The 21,922-nt window shown below is 39.3% G+C and overlaps 1 protein-coding gene across 1 annotated transcript; it reads left to right on the top strand.

Annotated features, from left to right (window-relative positions):
* The first annotated feature begins 457 nt into the window (after positions 1-457).
* Positions 458-21,203, top strand: LOC107603211 (la-related protein 1-like). Its single transcript, XM_016295953.1, has 15 exons — positions 458-567; positions 703-908; positions 1,799-1,958; positions 4,987-5,131; positions 5,212-5,386; positions 5,805-5,962; positions 7,937-8,305; positions 12,242-12,365; positions 13,462-13,658; positions 14,194-14,300; positions 15,341-15,498; positions 15,571-15,715; positions 17,185-17,294; positions 18,912-19,039; positions 20,345-21,203. The coding sequence occupies exons 1-15, from the start codon at positions 458-460 to the stop codon at positions 20,477-20,479; spliced, it is 2,427 nt and encodes an 808-aa protein (XP_016151439.1). The 3' UTR covers positions 20,480-21,203.
* The last annotated feature ends 719 nt before the right edge of the window (positions 21,204-21,922 follow it).

Genomic DNA, 21,922 nt, shown 5'->3' with positions numbered 1-21,922 from the left:
GCATAGCTTCACAAAGATGAAGTTAGACCATTCTGTTTTTGCTTCAGATTTTGAAATTAGGTCAGAAACTGCTGATGTTGTTCGAATCTGTCTTTGGATCGTAGGGCTGGATGAATATGGCCAAAATATATTTCTTAATTTAGGTCGATACGATATATTTCCGATATCGATATGAACAATATTTTAAAAAGCCTCAGAATTACTGCCAAGAACGCCCACAACAGATGTCTATACAAACTTCTGAAAAATGAATTTGCCAAGTCTATGAAACCTCCTTCTATAAAACTATTTTAGAAAAAACATGGTACAAATAATGTTCACCTTTTGTCAAACAGGTAATGTGAAATCACTGTCAAATAAACATAAGACTTTCAGCCTCGCCTTATTAATATTAATATCTTAAACTACAGTGAAACATAGGCTGATTATGTTTATAGATTGAAACAGGATAAAGAGTATGAAAAGTGCTCAGAGTTGCTACAGAAAACAGAAAGCACGCTGCTGGACACGGGACATTCTCTGCCAGCAGGGGGCGCTTTTGGAGCGGCAGAAACATTGGTTTCCATGGTAACGGCTGTAATCAAAGCAGAGAGGGTTCTTTAAAACCATTAGAAATCTTACTGGTCCCAGGCTTTTGCATGGCAGTGTAACTGACTTGTATTTCTATTTCGTCATGCACACCAGCAGTTTTTGAGTGTGAAGGGTTTGTGGGTTCTTCGCTACAGCAGCGTGCTGGCTTGTGTTTGTGTTTGCAGACTGGCACAGTGGGAAGTACGATCAGGAGTTCAAGGACGACCATGATGAGGTGTCGAGTGTGAAGAGCGAGGGAGCGCCGTACAGATACACTGCCAGGGGCCGCGGACGGGGTCGGGGCCGGGGACGAGGACGCGGCAGAGGAGCCGGCAGAGGTAGAGAACTCCAGAAGTGCTTAAATACACTTAAATACACACGGACACGACTCCAGCACGGGATTTAGAGTCTCTTCACTGAGATCGTTTGGCTTCGGTTTGTGGAGAGACTCATTTTAATTTTAATCTAAAGATGGTCTCTCCCCATGTTCCAGAAATAACGTTATCCCTCTGGTGTTTTTTGGTCATTTTTGACCCAAAAATTGTTTTTTACTTTATTGGAATGATACAAAACTTGGTACTTGCTATGTGAATGGTCCTAATAAAATAGTCACACTTGTATTGATCGTGGTTAAAATTTGCCCAAACAAAATCTTAAATCTAAATAATTTTTTGTGATAGCAACCTCAAATTTGAAACGCAACTTTTTCAGATATATGGCTTTGATTTTTCTTGCAGGTTTAGGGTGAAACATGTTTTGGAAAAGATATATTTCATATACAATTTCAAAATAATACTTTGGATTTTTTATAATAAAAAAAGTTTTTAGTTTATTTTCACTTTTTAAACCGTTTTTCACTTCACGAAATTAAAATCTGCCAGGTGTCTTCTTTACAAAGAGACCAAACTTAAACTGTCGTAAATCTTGAATTCTTCAGAACTCAGAATTAAGTTGTACATTTAATTTTCTGGTCTATGTGCAAAAAGTGGTTAACAGGTAATAAATGAATCATAACTATTCCATAAATATAATTTAGTACCATAATAAAATAGTTCATTAGTTTCCTTGAAGTAAAAAAAAAAAAAAAAAAGGGTAATTTGACCACCGCACGAACAACACTCCAGAGGTTAAAAGAGAATAATTTTGTTTGTTTCATCACAGTTCTGTAACAAAATACTCCAGGGGTTCATCTGCTGTTTTACTCTGTCTGTTGTTCTGGTCTCATCAGGTCATTATGACTACTATGGCTATAAAGGCTATGAGGGGAAGGATGGCGCCTGCGGTCAGAAGTTCAACAGCACAGTGACCTACTATTACGACAACATGAGCAGCGCTGAGCTGTACGCTGTGGACCAGGACCTGCTGAAGGACTACATCAAGAGACAGATGTGAGTGAACCACGCTCAGCCTCAACACGGTTTTAGAGTTGACAGATTCCATAGAAAATCGCGAAGTGTCGATGGTCACAGACTTTGATTCCACCCAGTCGGAGGAGATCGAACATGTTTGATATTTTCAGCCGATTTTAGAACACATGCTGCACATATCCGTGCTGAATAGTATTGGAAAATAGAATTAGTATGTCCCAAATCACAGTATGTTTAAAAAAGTATGCCAAAGATTCCCGGATGGTCTACTACTTCCGGTTAGAATCCGAAGTACAGATCGATGCACTCTCTAACGGCTAATATTGCCCACAACACATTGCGCGGTGGACGAGGATTCCATTAGAACTACAAACACGCATGAAAAGGGTTTAAAAACTACCAACATGGTGGATATGCACGATCGACGGACAGGCCGAGAAAGGGCTTTGAGTGATAAATAATCAATGTCTAACCTGATTAAAAAATATTTAATGTTATGCACATTATATTTCATCTGCAGCAACATTGTGAACTTTTATAATGATACGTTTGGTCATTAACTTTTAAATGCATCATTATGCAAACAAATGAAGAGTGTTCTCGGCATGAAAGACACACAATGTGCCTCTTCATTTCTCTCCAATGCGGTAGGAAATTAACTTACACAAAATATGTATTTTGTGAACTGTGATTAGATGATTGACAGGACAGTTTAAACCGTGACAGAATGCACGTAACTAAGCAACAGAGCGTCTGTTAAAGACACAGTTATGACGAAGTAGCATGTCCCAAAGCTGGCCTACTATTCTGCTACATACTCAAAAGTATGTACACAAAAAGAGTACATACTTTCAGGGCATAGTATAAGTAGGCGAATTGACTGTTTGCAAAGACCCGCTCTCCTTAGTTACTGTTGCCATCCCGACAAACAATGCCGCTCTCACACTACACATGTTCTCACGCAGTGAAAATGCATCGGTACTGAAATTTAAAAAAATGGCATGATACCAGCATTTCCCGCTAGAATTTGAGCGCTGCTGAGCGGATCCTTAAACACCGGTGACTGGCCACTGTGTTCACACGCTCAACAGATATGTCTCTGAGCGTTTGAGTGTCACGTCTATCAGCGGATGCCTAATATATCTGCCGAGGTGGTTTTAAGAACACCGATAAACTATACATTGTCGCAGTCGAGTGTTTATTGTCTTCATGTTTCATCATTCAGAGTGTTTCTTTCTTTTATTCAGTTACAAGAATAGCTGGATGCCTTTGTCCGTATTGGGGATTTCCCGGAGCGCCGTGAGCTCTCTTACTTCTGTGATGCATATGTGGATTTTCACCCTCTGGTGTCCAGTATGAATGAAACTGACACTACATGTGTTTATAGCACTAAATAATGGGCGATCCATAAAAGTAATTCGTCTCTCAAAAGAAATTTGAAGAAGACGTATGATAATCCATGCTTTTCTACAGTGTTCAGAAGTGTACTTTAAAAAAGCATTTTAAATTGCAAAAAAAAAATACTCTGTGCCGATGATTTTCTCAATATTTAGATTTTTTTGCACCCTCAGATTCCAGATTTTCAAATAGTTGTATCTCAGCCAAAAATTGTCCTATCCTAACAAACCATACATCAATGGAAAGCTATTTATTCAGCTTTCAGATGATGCGTAAATCTCAATTTCATAAAATGGACCCTTATGACTGGTTTTGTGCTCCAGGGTCACATATTAAAAAGAAGACCACCAATTTCTGTGAACTCGGTCTGCAAGGATCTTTACAGTGCCTTGTGCCGCGAGACGAAGTGGATGAACTTGACAATCTCTTTAAGACCTCATGCACGGATCTAATATACTGTTACACACGGCTTTACGCTTACTTTTCTTTTTAATGGCATGATACCAGCATTTCCCGCTAGAATTTGAGCGCTGCTGAGCGGATCCTTAAACACCGGTGACTGGCCACTGTGTTCACACGCTCAACAGATATGTCTCTGAGCGTTTGAGTGTCACGTCTATCAGCGGATGCCTAATATATCTGCCGAGGTGGTTTTAAGAACACCGATAAACTATACATTGTCGCAGTCGAGTGTTTATTGTCTTCATGTTTCATCATTCAGAGTGTTTCTTTCTTTTATTCAGTTACAAGAATAGCTGGATGCCTTTGTCCGTATTGGGGATTTCCCGGAGCGCCGTGAGCTCTCTTACTTCTGTGATGCATATGTGGATTTTCACCCTCTGGTGTCCAGTATGAATGAAACTGACACTACATGTGTTTATAGCACTAAATAATGGGCGATCCATAAAAGTAATTCGTCTCTCAAAAGAAATTTGAAGAAGACGTATGATAATCCATGCTTTTCTACAGTGTTCAGAAGTGTACTTTAAAAAAGCATTTTAAATTGCAAAAAAAAAATACTCTGTGCCGATGATTTTCTCAATATTTAGATTTTTTTGCACCCTCAGATTCCAGATTTTCAAATAGTTGTATCTCAGCCAAAAATTGTCCGATCCTAACAAACCATACATCAATGGAAAGCTATTTATTCAGCTTTCAGATGATGCGTAAATCTCAATTTCATAAAATGGACCCTTATGACTGGTTTTGTGCTCCAGGGTCACATATTAAAAAGAAGACCACCAATTTCTGTGAACTCGGTCTGCAAGGATCTTTACAGTGCCTTGTGCCGCGAGACGAAGTGGATGAACTTGACAATCTCTTTAAGACCTCATGCACGGATCTAATATACTGTTACACAAGGCTTTACGATTACTTTTCTTTTTAGGAGCGCTGGTCCTACATTCACAGTTCAACACAAGCACCTCAGAAAATGTAGTTTAGTGTTTCAAGACCCTTTAAAAACTAGCAATGCGAACTATTCATTTGTGAACGAATGGCATTGCAGAGTCGGTTCTTTTGTAGTGAATTGCCAAAAGTTTCTGCATTATTCGAGCTGTTGGAAACACATGAATGCATGAACGCAGATGTTAAAAACAAGAGTTGTGTTTGGTCTTCTCCCCGTGTTGAGACGGTGTGTTTGTTTCTGCAGTGAATACTACTTCAGCATGGACAACCTGGAGAGGGATTTCTTCCTGCGCAGGAAGATGGATCAGGAGGGCTTCCTGCCGATCGCTCTGATCGCGAGCTTCCACCGAGTGCAGGCGCTCACCACAGACTTCAGGCTCATCATAGAGGTCAGATCCTCCGCCGGCCGATCGCACCGCTGCCTTATGAGCCGCCGCGTTTGAACCCGTGACGTTTGCTTTTCTTTCAGGCCCTGAAGGACAGTAAGGTGGTGGAGATCACCGATATGAAGATTCGCTGCAAGGAGGAGCCTGAGAAATGGCCGCTTCCCGGCCTCGCTTTGCTGGACCATTCGCACACAGACTTCTCTCAGCTCATCGACTGCCCAGAGTTTGTTCCCAGGAACGTTGTGGAGAAGCAGACAGGTGAGCGCGAGCTCTGGTGTGAGATGAGCCAGTTCTGACTAGCGATGTTACCGTAGTATCACGATAGCAAAACTGTCTCGATGTTATCGTGGTCACATGACGATATTAAAAGATAGGTCTTCCGGGCAAAAAGTGTAGTTTTTAAAATATATTAGTTTTCGGCCATTATGCTTTGGCGCACATTATCTGTCAAACGAACTAAAACCGAAAGCATAATATGCTTAATCCCTTCATTAAGTCTCTTTTTGCTGCGTGTTTTAAAGTGAAGCGCACACTTGGTTCAGACGATCAGGGTCCCCCCCCCCCCCTCCAATTCTTCATTTGTATTTTTTTTCTTTTTAAATATCGCAATAAATACCGTATCGTGACATTTTGATATCGTTACATCCCTAGTTCTGACTGAAGGTTTGACCCGCAGGTTCTCCGAGAGCCTCGGCGCCGGTGCGGCCCAAGACCGGTGATCTGAGTAACCTGAAGCTGATGCCGAAGGGCCTGTCTGCCAGCCTGCCCGATCTGGACTCGGAGTCGTGGATCGAAGTGAAGAAGAGGCCTCGGCCGTCACCAGCGCGACCCAGGGTACAAACACACATTAGATTAGGGCTAAATCATATTGAGTTGCGATAAAATATGTTGAAATCAATGATGAGCTCTGGACATTTTTACTCGATATAAATTAATCTAACAGCATGCTTAAATGTGACAACAAAAATTAAGTTTTGATATATTTACGGTAGGATATTTACAAAATATCTTCATGGAACATGATCTTAATATCCTAATGATTTTTGGCATAAAAGAGAAATGTATAATTGTGACCCATACAATGTATTGTTGGCTATTGCTACAAATATCCCCCAGCGACTTAACCCTCTTAGCGCCAAAGTCGCAAAATTGCGTCAAGATGTCATACTTAATCAAATAGACTGTAGTTCCTAATATGGTGTAATATCTCATTTGTATTCCCTACCACTAGATGGCAGACATGTAGTACTTCGATTCTAGACCAAAATTACGTCACCTTCCTATTCAAAGTGTTCGAGGAAAGAGCAGAGCAAGTGAGTTTTCGTGTCATTGATGCGGAAGCAGTTCAGTTCATAGCGTGCGGGTAAGATGTGAGAGAAAATCGCCAAATGGCTAATAAAAGTTGTACCGTGAGGATGTATTGCAAATGTTATTCGCCGATTCTGAATCTGAAGGGGAATATTTGCCTTTTGGAAATGACGATCGGTCGTCTAATAACCGCGCTTCTACCGGTACATCTTTGCAACGCAGTGGTGCCGCCGTGCAAGAATCAAAATCAAAATCCAGCATTTTTCCAAAAAAACCCTGGCGCCTAAAGGGTTAAGACTGCTTTTGTGCTGCAGGGTCACACATATGAGGACATGACCCCATGAACTTCATCTCCAGAGCTGCTCTGAGACTCACTTTCAGCTTTACACAGTTTCATTTGAGAAAAACCACCGTCAAACACACACTGAAACTGAAAGACCTTCACGACAACCCGCTGGTTTAACTTGAAGAAATTATGACAGAAATATATTACTATTGGATAGCCAAGTAAAATAGAATTCTCAAAGTAATAATAATATAATTTAAAAAAAAAAGGAATATCATACAACCAAGGATTTTTTAAATTTCATTTATACAGTTTTGTTGTGCAGCATCTTGCTTGACAATAAAAATGCAGCGTTTTGTTGTAAATGTATTTCATTTCATCACATTTTAGTGTTAAGTCGCTGGGGGATATTTGTAGCAATAGCCAACAATACATTGTATGGGTCACAATTATACATTTCTCTTTTATGCCAAAAATCATTAGGATATTAAGTAAAGATCATGTTTCATGAAGATATTTAGTAAATCTCCTACCGTAAATATATCAAAACTTAATGTTTGATTAGTAATATGCATTGCTAAGAACTTCATTTGAACAACTTTAAAGATGATTTTCTCAATATTTAGATTTTTTTGCTCCCTCAGATTCCAGATTTGCAAATAGTTGCATCTCAGCCAAATATTGTTCTATCCTAACAAACCATACATCAATGGAGAGCTATTTATTCGGCTTTCATATCATGCATATACCTCAATGTAAAAAAATTGACTCTTTAACTGGTTTTGTGGTCCAGGGTCACAAATGATGGACAGAATTGCTGAAAATAATATAATGCTTATCACCACTTCACATCCACACTTTCATTATCCTTTCTACCAACTTTGTTGAGTACAACAGCATTTGCAATCACTGTGCAACTTTATTCTCAGAGAATCTGTACCATCAGCTCTCAGCATGTTAATGTCACAGTTTTGCCTAATATAGATCTAGTTGATTTTTAATTGCACTTTGTTGATGCATGTAGTATAATTAAAACATTGATTTAGCATTTGAAAAAAATAGATTGTTGAGTTCGTCATTACCAAATAAAGTTTAAACTTTTTTAACATTGCAGTCAAGTTTTTGTTTCTTGAGCATTGCAAATACCGAAATGACAGCCTTGAATCTGGAGCGTGTGGAACTGATGTGTGTCATTGATGGACGGTTTGTTGCAGAAAGCGGAAGAAGCGCGGACGCCGGTTCAGACCGGCCCGAGCGCAAGCGAGGACCAGGACGAGCCGGAGGAGCTGGACTTCATGTTCGACGAGGAGATGGAGCCGATAGACGGCCGACGCAACACTTTCACCGACTGGTCAGATGAGGACTCGGACTGTGAAATCAACGATCAAGACGTCAACAAGATTCTGATCGTCACGCAGACGCCGCCGTACCTGCGCAAGCATCCCGGAGGAGACCGGACGGGGAACCACACCTCACGCTCCAAACTGACCAGCGAACTGGGCAAAGTCATTAACGACGGACTTTATTACTACGAACAAGACCTCTGGGATGACACGTACGAGCCCGAGTATGCCACTATCAAGGTGAGCTGTCATCTGATTTATGGCCGTTTGCTGTTGATGCACGTCAGGACTGATCTTTAGTGCAGAAATGGCTTCCAGTGAGCAATGCACAAGAAAAAACAAACATTTCAATTTTTTTTTCTTCCCCAATGAGAAAATAGGATGGTTTGTGCCCTTGCAAAAAATCTAAATCAGTAATAGAGAGAACGGCACACTACACAGGGCTCACGCAGACGCCGCCGTACCTGCGCAAGCATCCCGGAGGAGACCGGACGGGGAACCACACCTCACGCTCCAAACTGACCAGCGAACTGGGCAAAGTCATTAACGACGGACTTTATTACTACGAACAAGACCTCTGGGACGACACGTACGAGCCTGAGTATGCCACTATCAAGGTGAGCTGTCATCTGATTTATGGCCGTTTGCTGTTGATGCACGTCAGGACTGATCTTTAGTGCAGAAACGGCTTCCAGTGAGCAATGCACAAGAAAAAACAAACATTTCATTTTTTTTTTCTTCCCCAATGAGAAAATAGGATGGTTTGTGCCCTTGCAAAAAATCTAAATCAGTAATAGAGAGAACGGCACACTACACAGGGGTCTACAGTCCGACCAAAAATGACTGAATGTGTAAAAATATTTATATCCGTCTGCGATAATACCGTAATTGTTGTTTTAACGATCAAGTATTTTGCAAAAAGCATTCAAAACAGCCCTACAGAGCGCACGCATACATTACGTGAAGCCTAGACTAGAGCGAGTGTGTTCTTTCTCTGCATGATTTAGTCTATTAAAATTCATTTAGAATGATCACAAATTCAAGACACGGCGCAGAAAATTTATATATTTATATCACTTAGTTAATCAATTTCACTGGAAGAGTGCCTTTTTTTCTCTCCAAAAAATACCACGATTACGAATGTGATATTGACGTTTTAGAACAGTTTAATAAATAAGAAGTTAATTAAGAGACTTGCGTTTTAGACACCATATTGCCTGTTTTTGTTCTATTTTGCCAACACAAATCATTCCAAACACAGCTACAGCACTGCTGTGCGTCTCTGAGCAACATGACGGCGTTTCGTTCCTGAATGAATCAAGCGTTTAAATGATTCGGTTCAATCGCAGTGACTCACTTATTATCCGTGACTTGCTGCCACCTGCTGGCGGTTTTAATTTCACATTTAAAGTATCTTTTAATTATTTAAATAATTTCAAATATCAGTATTCAACGTTTTACGATTAATATATCAAACTATTATGTATGCATTTGTAACTGCAGGTTAAATGCATTCGTGTCCTGCACTAAACAGTGTGTAAATGCATCTAAACGCCGCCTCAGACGCAGCTCTGTGTTTCCTCTGCGCTGCAAAGATGAATAAAGGCTGTGTCGATTAGCATTGCATTATTATATACTTTATAATAATGAAAATTATAGTAAGAACTCATATGTTAAACCATATGTTGCTGTAGTCGTGTGTTTATTAGTCACGTTGAATCAATGAAAGCAGTTAAATCTAATGTTTATTCAGCTAGCGCTTTAGGGTTTTCCTGGGTTTCTTCTGCGGGGTGCATTTGGAGTTTCTCTGACCTTCGGATGTTGATTTACTGCTGATCACAGAACCGTGCTTCACTGAAAGATACGCACGACAATCACAGCTTCTGTCTAATCGCGATTTATCGCCTTTGTGATTTAAGCCCAAAAGTCTTATTATTCTAATTTATTGATTAAATGCAAGAATTTGATTTGACACACTTTTAGAAAATGTCGTCTAATTATAGTTATCGATAAACTCCTAGAAAATATCAAGATATTAATTTTTGTCAATATCGCACACCCCTAGCACCAGAGTGTATTAGTGTTTGAGCTCTGGAGCGCAGCACAGGTTTCTGTTTACAGCGTGTTTTTGCAGTATTGAGCAGAGTAGCCAATCACAGCCACATCTGTTGATTTCTTGAACGCTGCAGCCAATTATAGCAGTTTAAGTCCGAATCCACTCGCTGCTTAAAATTCCGGAGATTTGTTCCGTGTTGAATGCAAACTCACGAATCCTGTCATTATAACAAACAAAGTCTAGACACAATGTAAATAATAGATTCAACGTGCAGTGTAGAGCTTCATTGATTATAAGGGAAGTTTGTGCGATCGAGATGAACTGAGATGAGTGATAGCTTTTTATCGATTATAAAGTTAGTTTGTAAATGGGATACTGATTTTATGACAGCAGTTCAATAAACAAGTCTGTATTAAGCGACTTAGATTTTAGGAACCCTGTTGTCTGATTTTACGAAAATAGTTCCAAAGTCACAGTGGTGTTTCGTTTATGAATGAATCATAAAATGAAAAGTAAATTCATAAAAGCACTTCTGAATCAGCCGTTTGAATAAATCGATTGAATGAATGATTCAGTGAAAAAGACTTCTGTCGGTTTTGGTTTCATTTTTAAAATATAATTTCAGTTATTTGAATCATTACATATTTCTATATTCAAACTTCATATTTAAAACATTAACCTCATAACATTATTATGAATTTAAATGCATTCATGCCACCTCTAAACCTCGTTAAACAGTCTGTAAATATACCTAAATAGCACTTTTATGTTCTCTGTAGTGCAAAGATGAATTTTGTTGATACTGATATAGTTTGATTGGTTACTTATTCTGATTGTTTTGAAATAATTTTGAAAAAGTTTATAAATATTAACGCATTTGACATAAGATTAGGAAAAAATGCCTTTACCAAGGTAAAAAAAAAACTATTGAGAATCACTTTGTGTCAAATATTGCCTTGTAATGGGAAAGTTAATTTATTGATCATAAAGATACCATTTTTTAAAATTTAAATCACAAGTGCTCCTAATAACAGATGTCCTGCTGTAGTGCACTACAAGCATTACTAATTCTAGGTAGTGTGAGAAAGCGTAGCCAAGAACAAAATGGTAAAATTATTAAAAATACAATTTTAAAATATCATGAAACGCACAGCAGTAGTGTGACGTCACCAGCAGCAGCAGCAGAAATCAGCCCATTCTCTGCAGATGTGAGTGATCTGTTATTAGACTGATGTACATCACTGACTGCTCTCCGTGTTTTGTCTTTGAGTTTTATTCTGTCAGATTCTGGGTGTGTGTCCATTCTCGCGCTCTTCTGTTCTCCTCGCGGCTGCTGAGAGCGTGTTCTTTAGCGCCGTGTTTCTGGACGGGCGGCACAGAAAGGTCTTGCACCAGAGCGTTTGTTGTGGTCTTTTGTGTCGGGCTCTTTGTGCCATTCACGTGCCGTGTGCGGTAAGGCCAGCGGTGCTAGAAAAGCCAGATAGCGTTAGCTTCAGTTATCTGCTGTTTGAGCAACAGCTCTGGGGGTCATGGCTCGCTCCGGCTCACAGGTACGAGCGAGATGTGTATCGATTAGAGCTTTGAAATTATGTTGTGCCATTAGAGCTTTAATATTGGTTTTGCTTCTTATATTGTCCTGCTGCATGTGTGTGAGGTTCTTAATGACAAGTGCTTGTCATCTAGTCATCTCATTTCTTTCTTCAAGACTAGTCATAACTTTAATTCAGTTTGTATTGTAGTCTTTACTTCAAAAACGATGTCTGTTTTATGTATTAGGGTCTGAGATGTGGGAACGGTGAAGAGAGAGAGGGCAAACATTTTTGCATTTTAGGTCAGCATTGCTGTCTAATCAGCCAGTGTCGTCTTAAATAGACATAGCACTGCATAGCACTTCATCTTTTATAACATGGGAATCTTGATTTTTGTCAAATGTTGCAACAAGATGTTAAAAAAATTCTTCTTCTTTTTTTCTTTTTGTACAAAAAAAAAAGTTTTGGACATATAATGTAAAACAAATATTTTTAAAATACCTTAATATAACTACCAATGAGCATGTAAAGCAAAAATCTCACCTTTTTTCACACTTCACCTGTTTGCATCTCCGTATATTGTAACAACAGCAAGAAGTGGAGAACTTCAGGAAGGTGCACCTGATCAGCCGAGAGCAGTTCGACTGTCTGACCCCTGAACCTCCCGTCGACCCCAACCAGGAGGTTCCTCCCGGACCCCCGCGGCCCCAGCAGAGTGAGTCTGACCCACAAACACACTTACACTCGGCCTGGGCCATTTTAACACTTCAACAGGATTTTATTGTTTTTCTTATTGAAGGAAGAGATGTTTTGAATAAATGATGGAGCGCTGATATTCACACAGAATGATAAATGTGAGAAAAACACACGCTTATGAGACACAAGCTGAACTTTTTAAAACGGTTTGTTTTAAAACTGACATTGGTTAGGAAACATTTGCATTTTTCTTATTTTGCATTATTTATGAACACATAGGATACAATATTTGCCTTCATATTTCATGCATCTTTTCTGCAAAGATATTTAACAAGTAATTTTGTTTGCATTTACAGCATGTTAAGAACTTCTTGCACTTGGAATAGAACTATGTGTGTGTTCACAGTTTTAAATAGTATCATGGCTATAAGGTCAGACTAAATTATATTTAAACTCGCATTAGACTATCACTGTCATATAGTTTGTATGTTGTTGTTCCAGCCGCGACGTCGCAGAAATAGAAACAGTTTAAAAAAAAAAGAAATTGTGTGTCGCAGCTATTTGTGTCCCTGCAGCACAAAAGCAGTGTTAAGTCGCTGGGGGATATTTGTAGCAATAGCCAACAATACATTGTATGGGTCACAATTATAGATTTTTCTTTTATGCCAAAAATCATTAGGATATTAAGTAAAGATCATGTTCCATGAAGATATTTAGTAAATCTCCTACCATAAATATATCAAAACTTAATTTTTGATTAGTAATATGCATTGCTAAGAACTTCATTTGAACAACTTTAAAGATGATTTTCTCAATATTTAGATTTTTTTGCACCCTCAGATTCCAGATTTTCAAATATTGTCCGATCCTAACAAACCATACATCAATGGAAAGCTAATTTATTCTCAATTTCAAGAAATTGACCCTTATGACTGGTTTTGTGCTCCAGGGTCTCATTTAGGACAAGAACTTTGATTAACATGGAAAAAGATACCTTTTATCGCGTGTCGCAGCTTCGTGTGTGGTTAGGACACGGTGTTACAATCATCAAAACCATGCTGTCTCACTTGATTTGTTCTGAAGGTTTAAAGACGTGAATGTTTTCTCTCTCATAGTCCCCACAGAAGCCTTGGCCAACAAACTGTTCGGAGCGCCTGAGCCGTCAGCTATCGCCCGCTCTCTTCCGACGGCCGTGCCTGACTCTCCCAGCTACCGCACGCCCCGCACGCCCCGCACCCCGCGGCTCAGGGACCCCACGCAGACGCCCCGCTTCTACCCCGTGGTGAAGGATGGACGGCCGCTGGACGCCAAAGTACGTATCCGCTCGTACAGGCTGCAAACAGTGCGGTCCTGTCAGTTATTAGGGCTGGGGAAATAAATCGATGCATTGCGAATCGAGATTCTGAGGTTTTCTGAATGCATGGCGATTCTTTCTCGAGTCGATTCTGAGCTTAGTTGTGAACAGCAGATGGCGCTGCATGCTTTAGAAACCGCCTTACGTTGCTCGTTTCCAAATCCTTACACACACTTGAACCTAAAATAATCATTCATAAACTTCGAAAAGTTTAAAGCGAGTTAAAAGGGTGTTCACAGTGGGCTGTGTTTACATTAATCTGGCGTCATAAAAGCATTCTGAGCCGAGGTGAAATTACAGACTCGGCCGAACGCACAAGCGCTCTTCTTCATGAGCATATGAGTGTGTGGATAAAAACTAGAGTAGAGCGCCATCTGCTGTTAAAGTCTAAGCTCATAATCAATGCATTCGGAAAATCTCAGAATTGATCCATGAATCAATTCTGCATCGATTTATCGTGGCAGCCCTATCAGTTATTGACCTTTTCTTTCAGACGCCTCGCAAGCGAAAGACGCGGCACAGCTCCAATCCGCCCATGGAGTGTCACGTGGGCTGGGTGATGGACTCCAGAGAGCACCGCTCACGCACCGCCTCCGTCAGGTCAGCAAACACACGGACTTCATGTCCATTCACCTGATAGACTTCATCTGAGAATAATAAAGTCTTCAGAATGGCACAAACGGACTACTGAATCGGTTTCATCTCATCCATTAAAAATCATGTCATTTGTCATGTTATAAAGAAATGTATGTGTATGCATACTAAAAAATGTGATGCTAAACTAATTTCAAGTATAAATTTGAGGAACAAATTCAGTCAAAATTGCTGAAGTCATACATTTAATTTATCCAATATTTAACCTGTTAACTGGATCGGTGCTCTTTAAAAAAAAAAAATCATTTTATTTATATATTATATATTATTTATTTTTTAATTTTTTTTAAATTTGAGAAAAATTCTAAAATTTTAAATTTTTTAAAAATCATCCTGTGAAAATAGTTTTGAAATCGGATGTTGCGTTAAATCCTTTTATCAGGCCCCTCCCCCCTAGTGGGCGGTACCAAGTGTCATATTACAAAATTAAATACAATATTTTATAATCTCAACTTTTTCTAATCTTGACAAAACACATACTGTAGGTAGAAAGGTCTGTGAGTCTCAAGATTCCATATTTAAAATAACCACCACAAAATATTGTGACAGAAATGTATGCATTTGTTACAGGGAAATACATTAAAAAAGTCTTTGTGTCACCAGGTGGCTGTTTTTGGTGTAACGCTTAATCTCACAGGAACCTCAGTTTTTGAGATATTATCAATATAAAGCAATTTTAGATTCCAAACTATTTAGTAAAATATTTTTATATAAAAAAATGGGTAAAGTAAATTTTCAGCAAAATTGAGCAATAATCTGCCAATTGTCCTCTTTCAAAAGGGGCCAACGTTAGATCTGTATTCCAAAGCGTTCATGAACTACATACATTTAAGTTCAGATTTCGTGCATTTTCACATCTGTGTTTATTCTGCAGTGATGGTATAATAAAAGAAGAAGAATAAAAACAATTGTAGATAGATAGCCGACTCCTACAATAGTCTTTTTTCCCTTCAGTGCTGATCACGGATGTTGTCTTTCCTCTGCAGCTCGAATGCGAGTCCGTCTGAAGGCACCGCAGCGATGGGTAGTTACGGCTGCACTCCTCAGTCTCTCCCGAAGTTCCAGCATCCGTCGCACGAGTTACTGAAGGAGAACGGATTCACGCAGCACGTTTATCACAAGTACCGGCGGCGCTGCCTCAACGGTGAGTTACACTCCTCTGCTGGAGCGTCTCCTCCTCAAACCTCGCGCTCACTTCTCTCTGTCGCTCCTGCAGAGCGCAAGCGGCTCGGCATCGGCCAGTCTCAGGAGATGAACACGCTCTTCCGCTTCTGGTCCTTCTTCTTGAGAGATCACTTCAACAGAAAGATGTACGAGGAATTCAGACAGCTGGTGGTGGAGGACGGGAAGGAAGGCTACAGGTATGAAAACAAACCTCTTAAAGGTTTAGAGTCTTATGTAGAATAACGTAAAGTCATTTCAGTGCTGACAGACGGCAATCTGTGATTTTAATTACTGTCCCGATAGAAAATGTTGGTGTTTTGAGAGAATTCCGGGCCAGATTACTTACTTTTTGTGACCCTGGAACACAAAACCAGTCATAAGTGTCAATTTTTTTATATTATGTATACATCATCTGAAAGCTGAATAAATAATATTTCCATTGATGTATGGTTTGTTAGGATAGCACAATATTTGAAAATCTGGAATCTGAGGGTGCAAAAACATCTAAATATTGAGAAAATTATCTTTAAAGTTGTCCAAATGAAGTTCTTAGCAATGCATATTATTAATCAAAAATGAGCTATTTTAATTTTCACATTCTCCGTTAAAATACCGTTTAAAATGATGAATGATTCGTTGGAATCGGATGAAAAATGACTGCACTATAAATGTTCGAAGTCAGCAAAGTAACTTCTGAGAAAAATGGAGTTAAAGTTTTCTGAAGGTTACAAAGCAAAATCACCTGCAACATTGCATCGTTTCCTCCTCTTCTTTTCTTAATATTAATTACTTTATTAATAATCACAATATAGCCATTTGATATTTTATCCTTGTTATTAAAAATAAGAACAGATGCAAAAAAACAACAACAACCGTAGAATAAATATAAATATGAAACAAATAGGCCTAGTGCGTTACTTTTTTCATTTGACATCTATACAAAACCATTCAATTAAGAAAAACAAAGTCAAATGTAAAAATCAGTGTGTTCATTACAAATAAATTGATTATTAAAACTACGAAAGCAGTTCAATCGAGACCAGCAAACGTTTCTTTTATTGTTTGATTGACGGCCGTTATAGTAAGTCCTACTGTAATGGATCTAATATAATGCTACACATCAGATGTTTCCCAGCAGTTCCCCAAACGTTCATGTTTGCGTGAATAGCCTACTTAATTCTGTGTATACAGGTATATTTATCAGGATCGTGCGCTGGTGGAAGCGTGTATATCAGTAAGAAGCTAGCCGAGAAAAAGGTACTCCTCTCAGAAAACGTACAAATAAAGATCATTTTAGATGTTTAATTACTATTTGGAGCACTGGGATCGCTAGACGAGGGCTTAATGAACTCCTTTTTGTGAAGACCAAAATCTACTTTTTTCACTCATTTTGCCGGCACGAGTCACATTTTAAGATCGAGCCCAAGATCATGTTGCAGTTGAATTTCCATTGAAGGAGCAGTTCATGGAAAACTATTTTAATCACAACTTTGTGCGGTAGTCAAACAAGCTGGAATAATTTTTATTTTTTAAATTCTGCCTTCCACCATTTTTGACAGTCATAGTCTGCATGAATTGCATTATTAATGTGGTCTTTTGTTTTTAATAAGTTATGGACCGCAGAGATTGAGTGTTATGAACTGATGGGCTGTCTCGTGTTCCTCAGGTACGGTCTGGAGTGTCTCTTCAGGTTTTACAGCTATGGACTTGAGAGGAAGTTCAGGCCGGACATATTTAAAGATTTTCAAGAGGAGACCATTAAAGACTACGAAGCAGGTCTGTCTCTGAAATAGAGGGGTGGGGGGGATCGATTCAGTCTTCTAGTGATTCGCTTTGATTCACAAATTTAAAAACAATCTATTTTCTAGTTAATATAATAATAATAACAACATGGTGTTGTCGGAACAAAAGAGCATCAGCAATGGAGGAGGAAAAACACACATCCTGACCCATTTTCAGTGAGGGCAAGTGTTTGGAAAAGTATTATATTAATTCTTGATCTTTTATGGGAAGTAGGGACGTGTCCGAATAGTGAATCTATATTCAAAAACGAACCGCGCGTTCTACGGAGCCACTAAAGAGACATAGTTAGCCGCTTGCTAGCGGTAGCCTGTTACATTACAGTATATAAAGTTGACTTGACACATGAACAGAGTAAAGAGAGATGACTGAGGACGCCGGCGAATGACTTGCAGATCCTGACAAACACCTAATCTTGTTAAATGTGTGGTAAGTACTGCCGCTTCGTAGTATAGAGTATGTGTGATCGCGAATCTCGAAAGGGAAAGTAAAAAGCGAGCGTGCATTCAAAACGATTTCAATCCCCACATATTAATAACGGCTCCCTGATGCCCGCAGTTTATATACAGTATAATTACCCTATGATGTAATTGTGAGAGAAACCATTGAAATATATTTTTTCCTCCCATCTCGTATTTATTCCCTTTCCCTTCCTAATGGGAAGTGTAAAATATTTGTTTTATTAGGAAGTTAATTGGAAACTAGGGATGTCAACGATTAATCGACGATCGATTAATTGTCGATAAGAGATGCAATCAATTAAAGCTATCGATGGTCGATTAAGCAGATTAATTTTGGGCTCGTGCGCAAAACACATGGAAGCGGCTGTGAGTGACGTGACGGGGCTGGATCTTTGGCAAAAATTGCACTTCTAATGTGAGCCAAACTTTAAAGGTACATTAAAACAGAAACAACACAAACTAAACCATGTAACTAAATCATGTTTATTTATAATTTCCCCAGATTTAGGGTTTCATATTGGGCTCTGCGCTTTGACAGAGCTGCGGACATGAGCAGGACAGATATACATATGTATAGCCTGTATATAATTGATTCCTACAACTTATTAATTTGTGGCCACTGTCCATGCTTCATTAATTTGTTCCCTAGAAACCCCATGATTTAACTCAAATGAGGGAACGAAATAAGTCATAGGAACGAATTCTTAATTCACGGCCACAAAATCTTTCTTTTCCCTCTGGATGTTAATCACAGTAAGATTAAAGGTGAACGACAATAAAAAATTAGAACTATTTGGGAAAAGAAACCATAAATATTATTAAAGTCGTGGAATTTTGTGACCAACCGGCAAAACAACACAAAGCCGCGCATGGCTTTAAATGTATCGAACGATGTCGCGATGTAACATTTGCCTGCTACCTAATATTTCTCTTATAAACAAAGCTTTGTACAAAATATTGGATGAAATCGTGATTTAAAATTGAAAAACCATGAATCGATTTATAATCGAATCGTGACCCAAGAATCGATATGAAGTGAATCATGAGGTACCGAAAGATTCCCACCCCTACTGAAATAATCATGTCTAGTTATCAGAGCTCTTGTTTAATTGTGCTTCATGTACCCTGACAGGCCAGCTGTACGGACTCGAGAAGTTTTGGGCCTTTCTGAAATACTCTAAAATAAAGAACATGGAGATTGACCCCAAGCTGCAGGAGCATTTAAGCAAGTTCAGGCGTCTGGAGGACTTCAGGGTGGATGTGAGTCCAAGTGCATATCTTGTTGAAATCAACATGGCTTCTTTCATAATGCATGCTTGCACTATCGTCTTGGCAGAAAGAGACGCTGCATTTCCCCATTGATTAAAACAAACCCTGCCAAGCTGCTGGGTTGTGATTGGCGTTTCTTCTGTGTAGGGCTGGGTGATATGGCAAATTAAATTAAAATGTTAAATTAAAATTTTTCAGAACGTTTGACTGATTCCCGATTTTTTTTTAACGATTTTTAACTAGTCAACTTGAAAATGTAACTACAACATGATTCAAGTAACAAGTAACCCTCTAGAAAACTCTATTCCGAGTGCAGCACACATAAAGTTGTCAACATGATGTACATTTTTAACTAATCGCTTGTTAAATATCTTTGTAGAAAAGATGCATGAACTGCAACTACATCTTGTATGAACTTGTCTTACACATGTGTCCCTGCAGCACAGAAGCAGTGTTAAGTCGCTGGGGGATATTTGTAGCAATAGCCAACAATACATTGTATGGGTCACAATTATACATTTCTCTTTTATGCCAAAAATCATTAGGATATTAAGTAAAGATCATGTTCCATGAAGACATTTTGTGAGCTTCCTACCATAAATATATCAAAACTTAATGTTTGATTAGTAATATGCATTGCTAATAACTTCATTTGGACAACTTTAAAGATGATTTTCTCAATATTTTGATTTTTTTTGCACCCTCAGATTCCAGATTTTCTAATATTGTCCGATCCTAACAAACCATACATCAATGGAAAGCTTATTTATTCAGCTTGATGTATAAATCTCAATTTACAAAAATTGACCCTTATGACTGGTTTTGTGCTCCAGGGTCACGTATTATATGTAAAAAAAACTCAAAGATCAAGGTAATTCAAATTCAAAATGACTGAAGGCATAACACCAGTAGACTATTATTAGCTATAAATGTTCTGTAAAAACAACAGCAGCTTTTAGTCTTGACACCATGATGCAAACATGAAATATCAGTCATATCGCAGTCTCTCGCAGCGCCTCATGCATGAAACGGCTTTCTAGAAACACGGCGCTCAAGTTAAAAGAAGTTTGACTCCCATCTTCTTGCATGTGTTTCCTATTCCACTGTCAACACAAAAATTGCATTCTGTGTGAACGGCACCTGGCGATATATTCTACTTATGGTCTTTCAGGTCATAAAATCGTGGCAGTTCGAATTAATCGATAAAATGGGAAAAACCGCCCAGCCCTAGATTGGTGTTTCTTGTGTGTGTCACGAGATGTGTGTCGTTAAAGCTGGCGTTTTTCTGCCCTTTAGCCGCCCATGGAGGACGGCGGGCGTAAGAGACACCCTTCCAGCGGCGATGGCCGTCGCCGTCATCCCTCCCAGACCGCTCCTGCCTCCAGAGATGATGCCAAAGCCCCGGGCCAGCGAGCAGCGGCGCCCAAATGAGCGTCTGACCCGACCGCACAAGCACGACACAATGGCTCACGATCGTCAAATCAAGGCTCTTCCACCTCCTCCTCCTTCACAGCATCTGTGCGTCACAAACGGACAGCAGAGGGCATGAGAAATTCTTCCTTTCTTTGTTTTATTAAAGACTTTGAAGTTTTATTTCTCTTGTATCATCGGGCTTTTGTTGGATCTTTCTGCTTTATATCCTCTCTCTGTTTGATTTGGCCGAACGACGCATTGATTCCACCCTGATTTTTTTATTTTTTTAAGGATTGCGTTGAAGGGTAAGATTGCTCCTGACTAGAGTAGGTACTGGATGAGACAAGCACTTCACTCAGAAAATCATGTGATCTGCATTTGTTTGAGCCAGATGATTTTATGTTGCTGGTTTTTCGTGGGTCTTCGATAGATTTTCTAGCAGAAGTTGGCTTGGGCATCACTGTGACACTAACGTCCCGCTTGCCAAATCCTCTCGTTTTCTCCACGTGTCTGTTACAGAAGACATCGGCGACGACTCTTAGCTTCAGCGAGCTGCGCTCCGTTGTGTTCGTGGATCATTCCTCAGCTCGTTGCCCTGCGAGGAAACATCGGAGACGGAAACATCCCAGATCTAGTGTTAATCCTAGTGTACATATGAATTCAAGAAATTAAGAGACATTGCACCACCTGGCTGTACTAATCATTTATTGTTTATAGAGATATATTTGCCTTACGTGTGCATCTTTTTTATGCTCGCCCGAATGCGTCTGAGCTTCTGCTTCAGGTGTGTTTGATTGGGGTTGGAGATCCCTAAACTGTCCAGCGGTGCGTTTCCTATACAACGAGCAACTCCCTGATTGACTACTTCGTTGTTGGAGAAACTAACCAACTAGTCACAATTGTTTCCTAAAACTACTAACATGGTCGCACCTCCATCATTTGAACCACACTGGTTCAGCAATATAGACCATGTAGCTGCTGTGTTCAGTTTGTATTTCTGTAGTGTCAAGGTAAGATTACACACATTTATTGGATGAACTGCTCGTTTTAAATGGAGTTTTATTTAATTAGCTGGTAAAGTGGATGGTATTAAAGGGGTCATGACATGGATTTTTGCTTATTTTAATATGTTCCTTAAGGTTTACTTGTAATGTTAATAACATTAATGTCTGAAACCAGCTGTTTTTAGGGGCGTGTCCTTTAAGGCTGGTCAGTAATCAGCGCTGTTATGATTGGCTAGCATCACTGCATAGGAAACGGTATCAACGGCCCTCACTATTGCGTGTTTTGACAACATGATCAAAATAAAAGGGTCATTTCCAGACGAAGCTTTATGAAATCCTTTGCTTACGGTTTGTGATGCAGCTGCGGACAGATCTAGTCCCGCTTCATCTCTCAACAGATGTTTCTTTGTGACTCTCCATGACACTGTGCCTCGATTACAAAACAAAATCCTTCAGT

This window comes from Sinocyclocheilus grahami, unplaced genomic scaffold, assembly GCF_001515645.1.
Source record: "Sinocyclocheilus grahami isolate Dianchi unplaced genomic scaffold, SAMN03320097.WGS_v1.1 scaffold343.1, whole genome shotgun sequence".
Classification (NCBI taxonomy): Eukaryota; Metazoa; Chordata; class Actinopteri; order Cypriniformes; family Cyprinidae; genus Sinocyclocheilus; species Sinocyclocheilus grahami.
Note: the sequence above shows the minus strand (reverse complement) of the source record. Positions and strands in the feature narration are given on the sequence as shown.

What these genes read in the sequence shown, in the direction of transcription:
- LOC107603211 (XM_016295953.1), top strand. Translation starts at nt 458, where the DNA reads ATGAAAAGTGCTCAGAGTTGCTACAGAAAACAGAAAGCACGCTGCTGG. An exon ending in GACTACATCAAGAGACAGAT is followed by an intron (nt 1,959 to 4,986) that starts GTGAGTGAACCA and finishes TTGTTTCTGCAG; the next exon opens with TGAATACTACTTCAGCATGG. An exon ending in GACGGCCGCTGGACGCCAAA is followed by an intron (nt 13,659 to 14,193) that starts GTACGTATCCGC and finishes CTTTTCTTTCAG; the next exon opens with ACGCCTCGCAAGCGAAAGAC.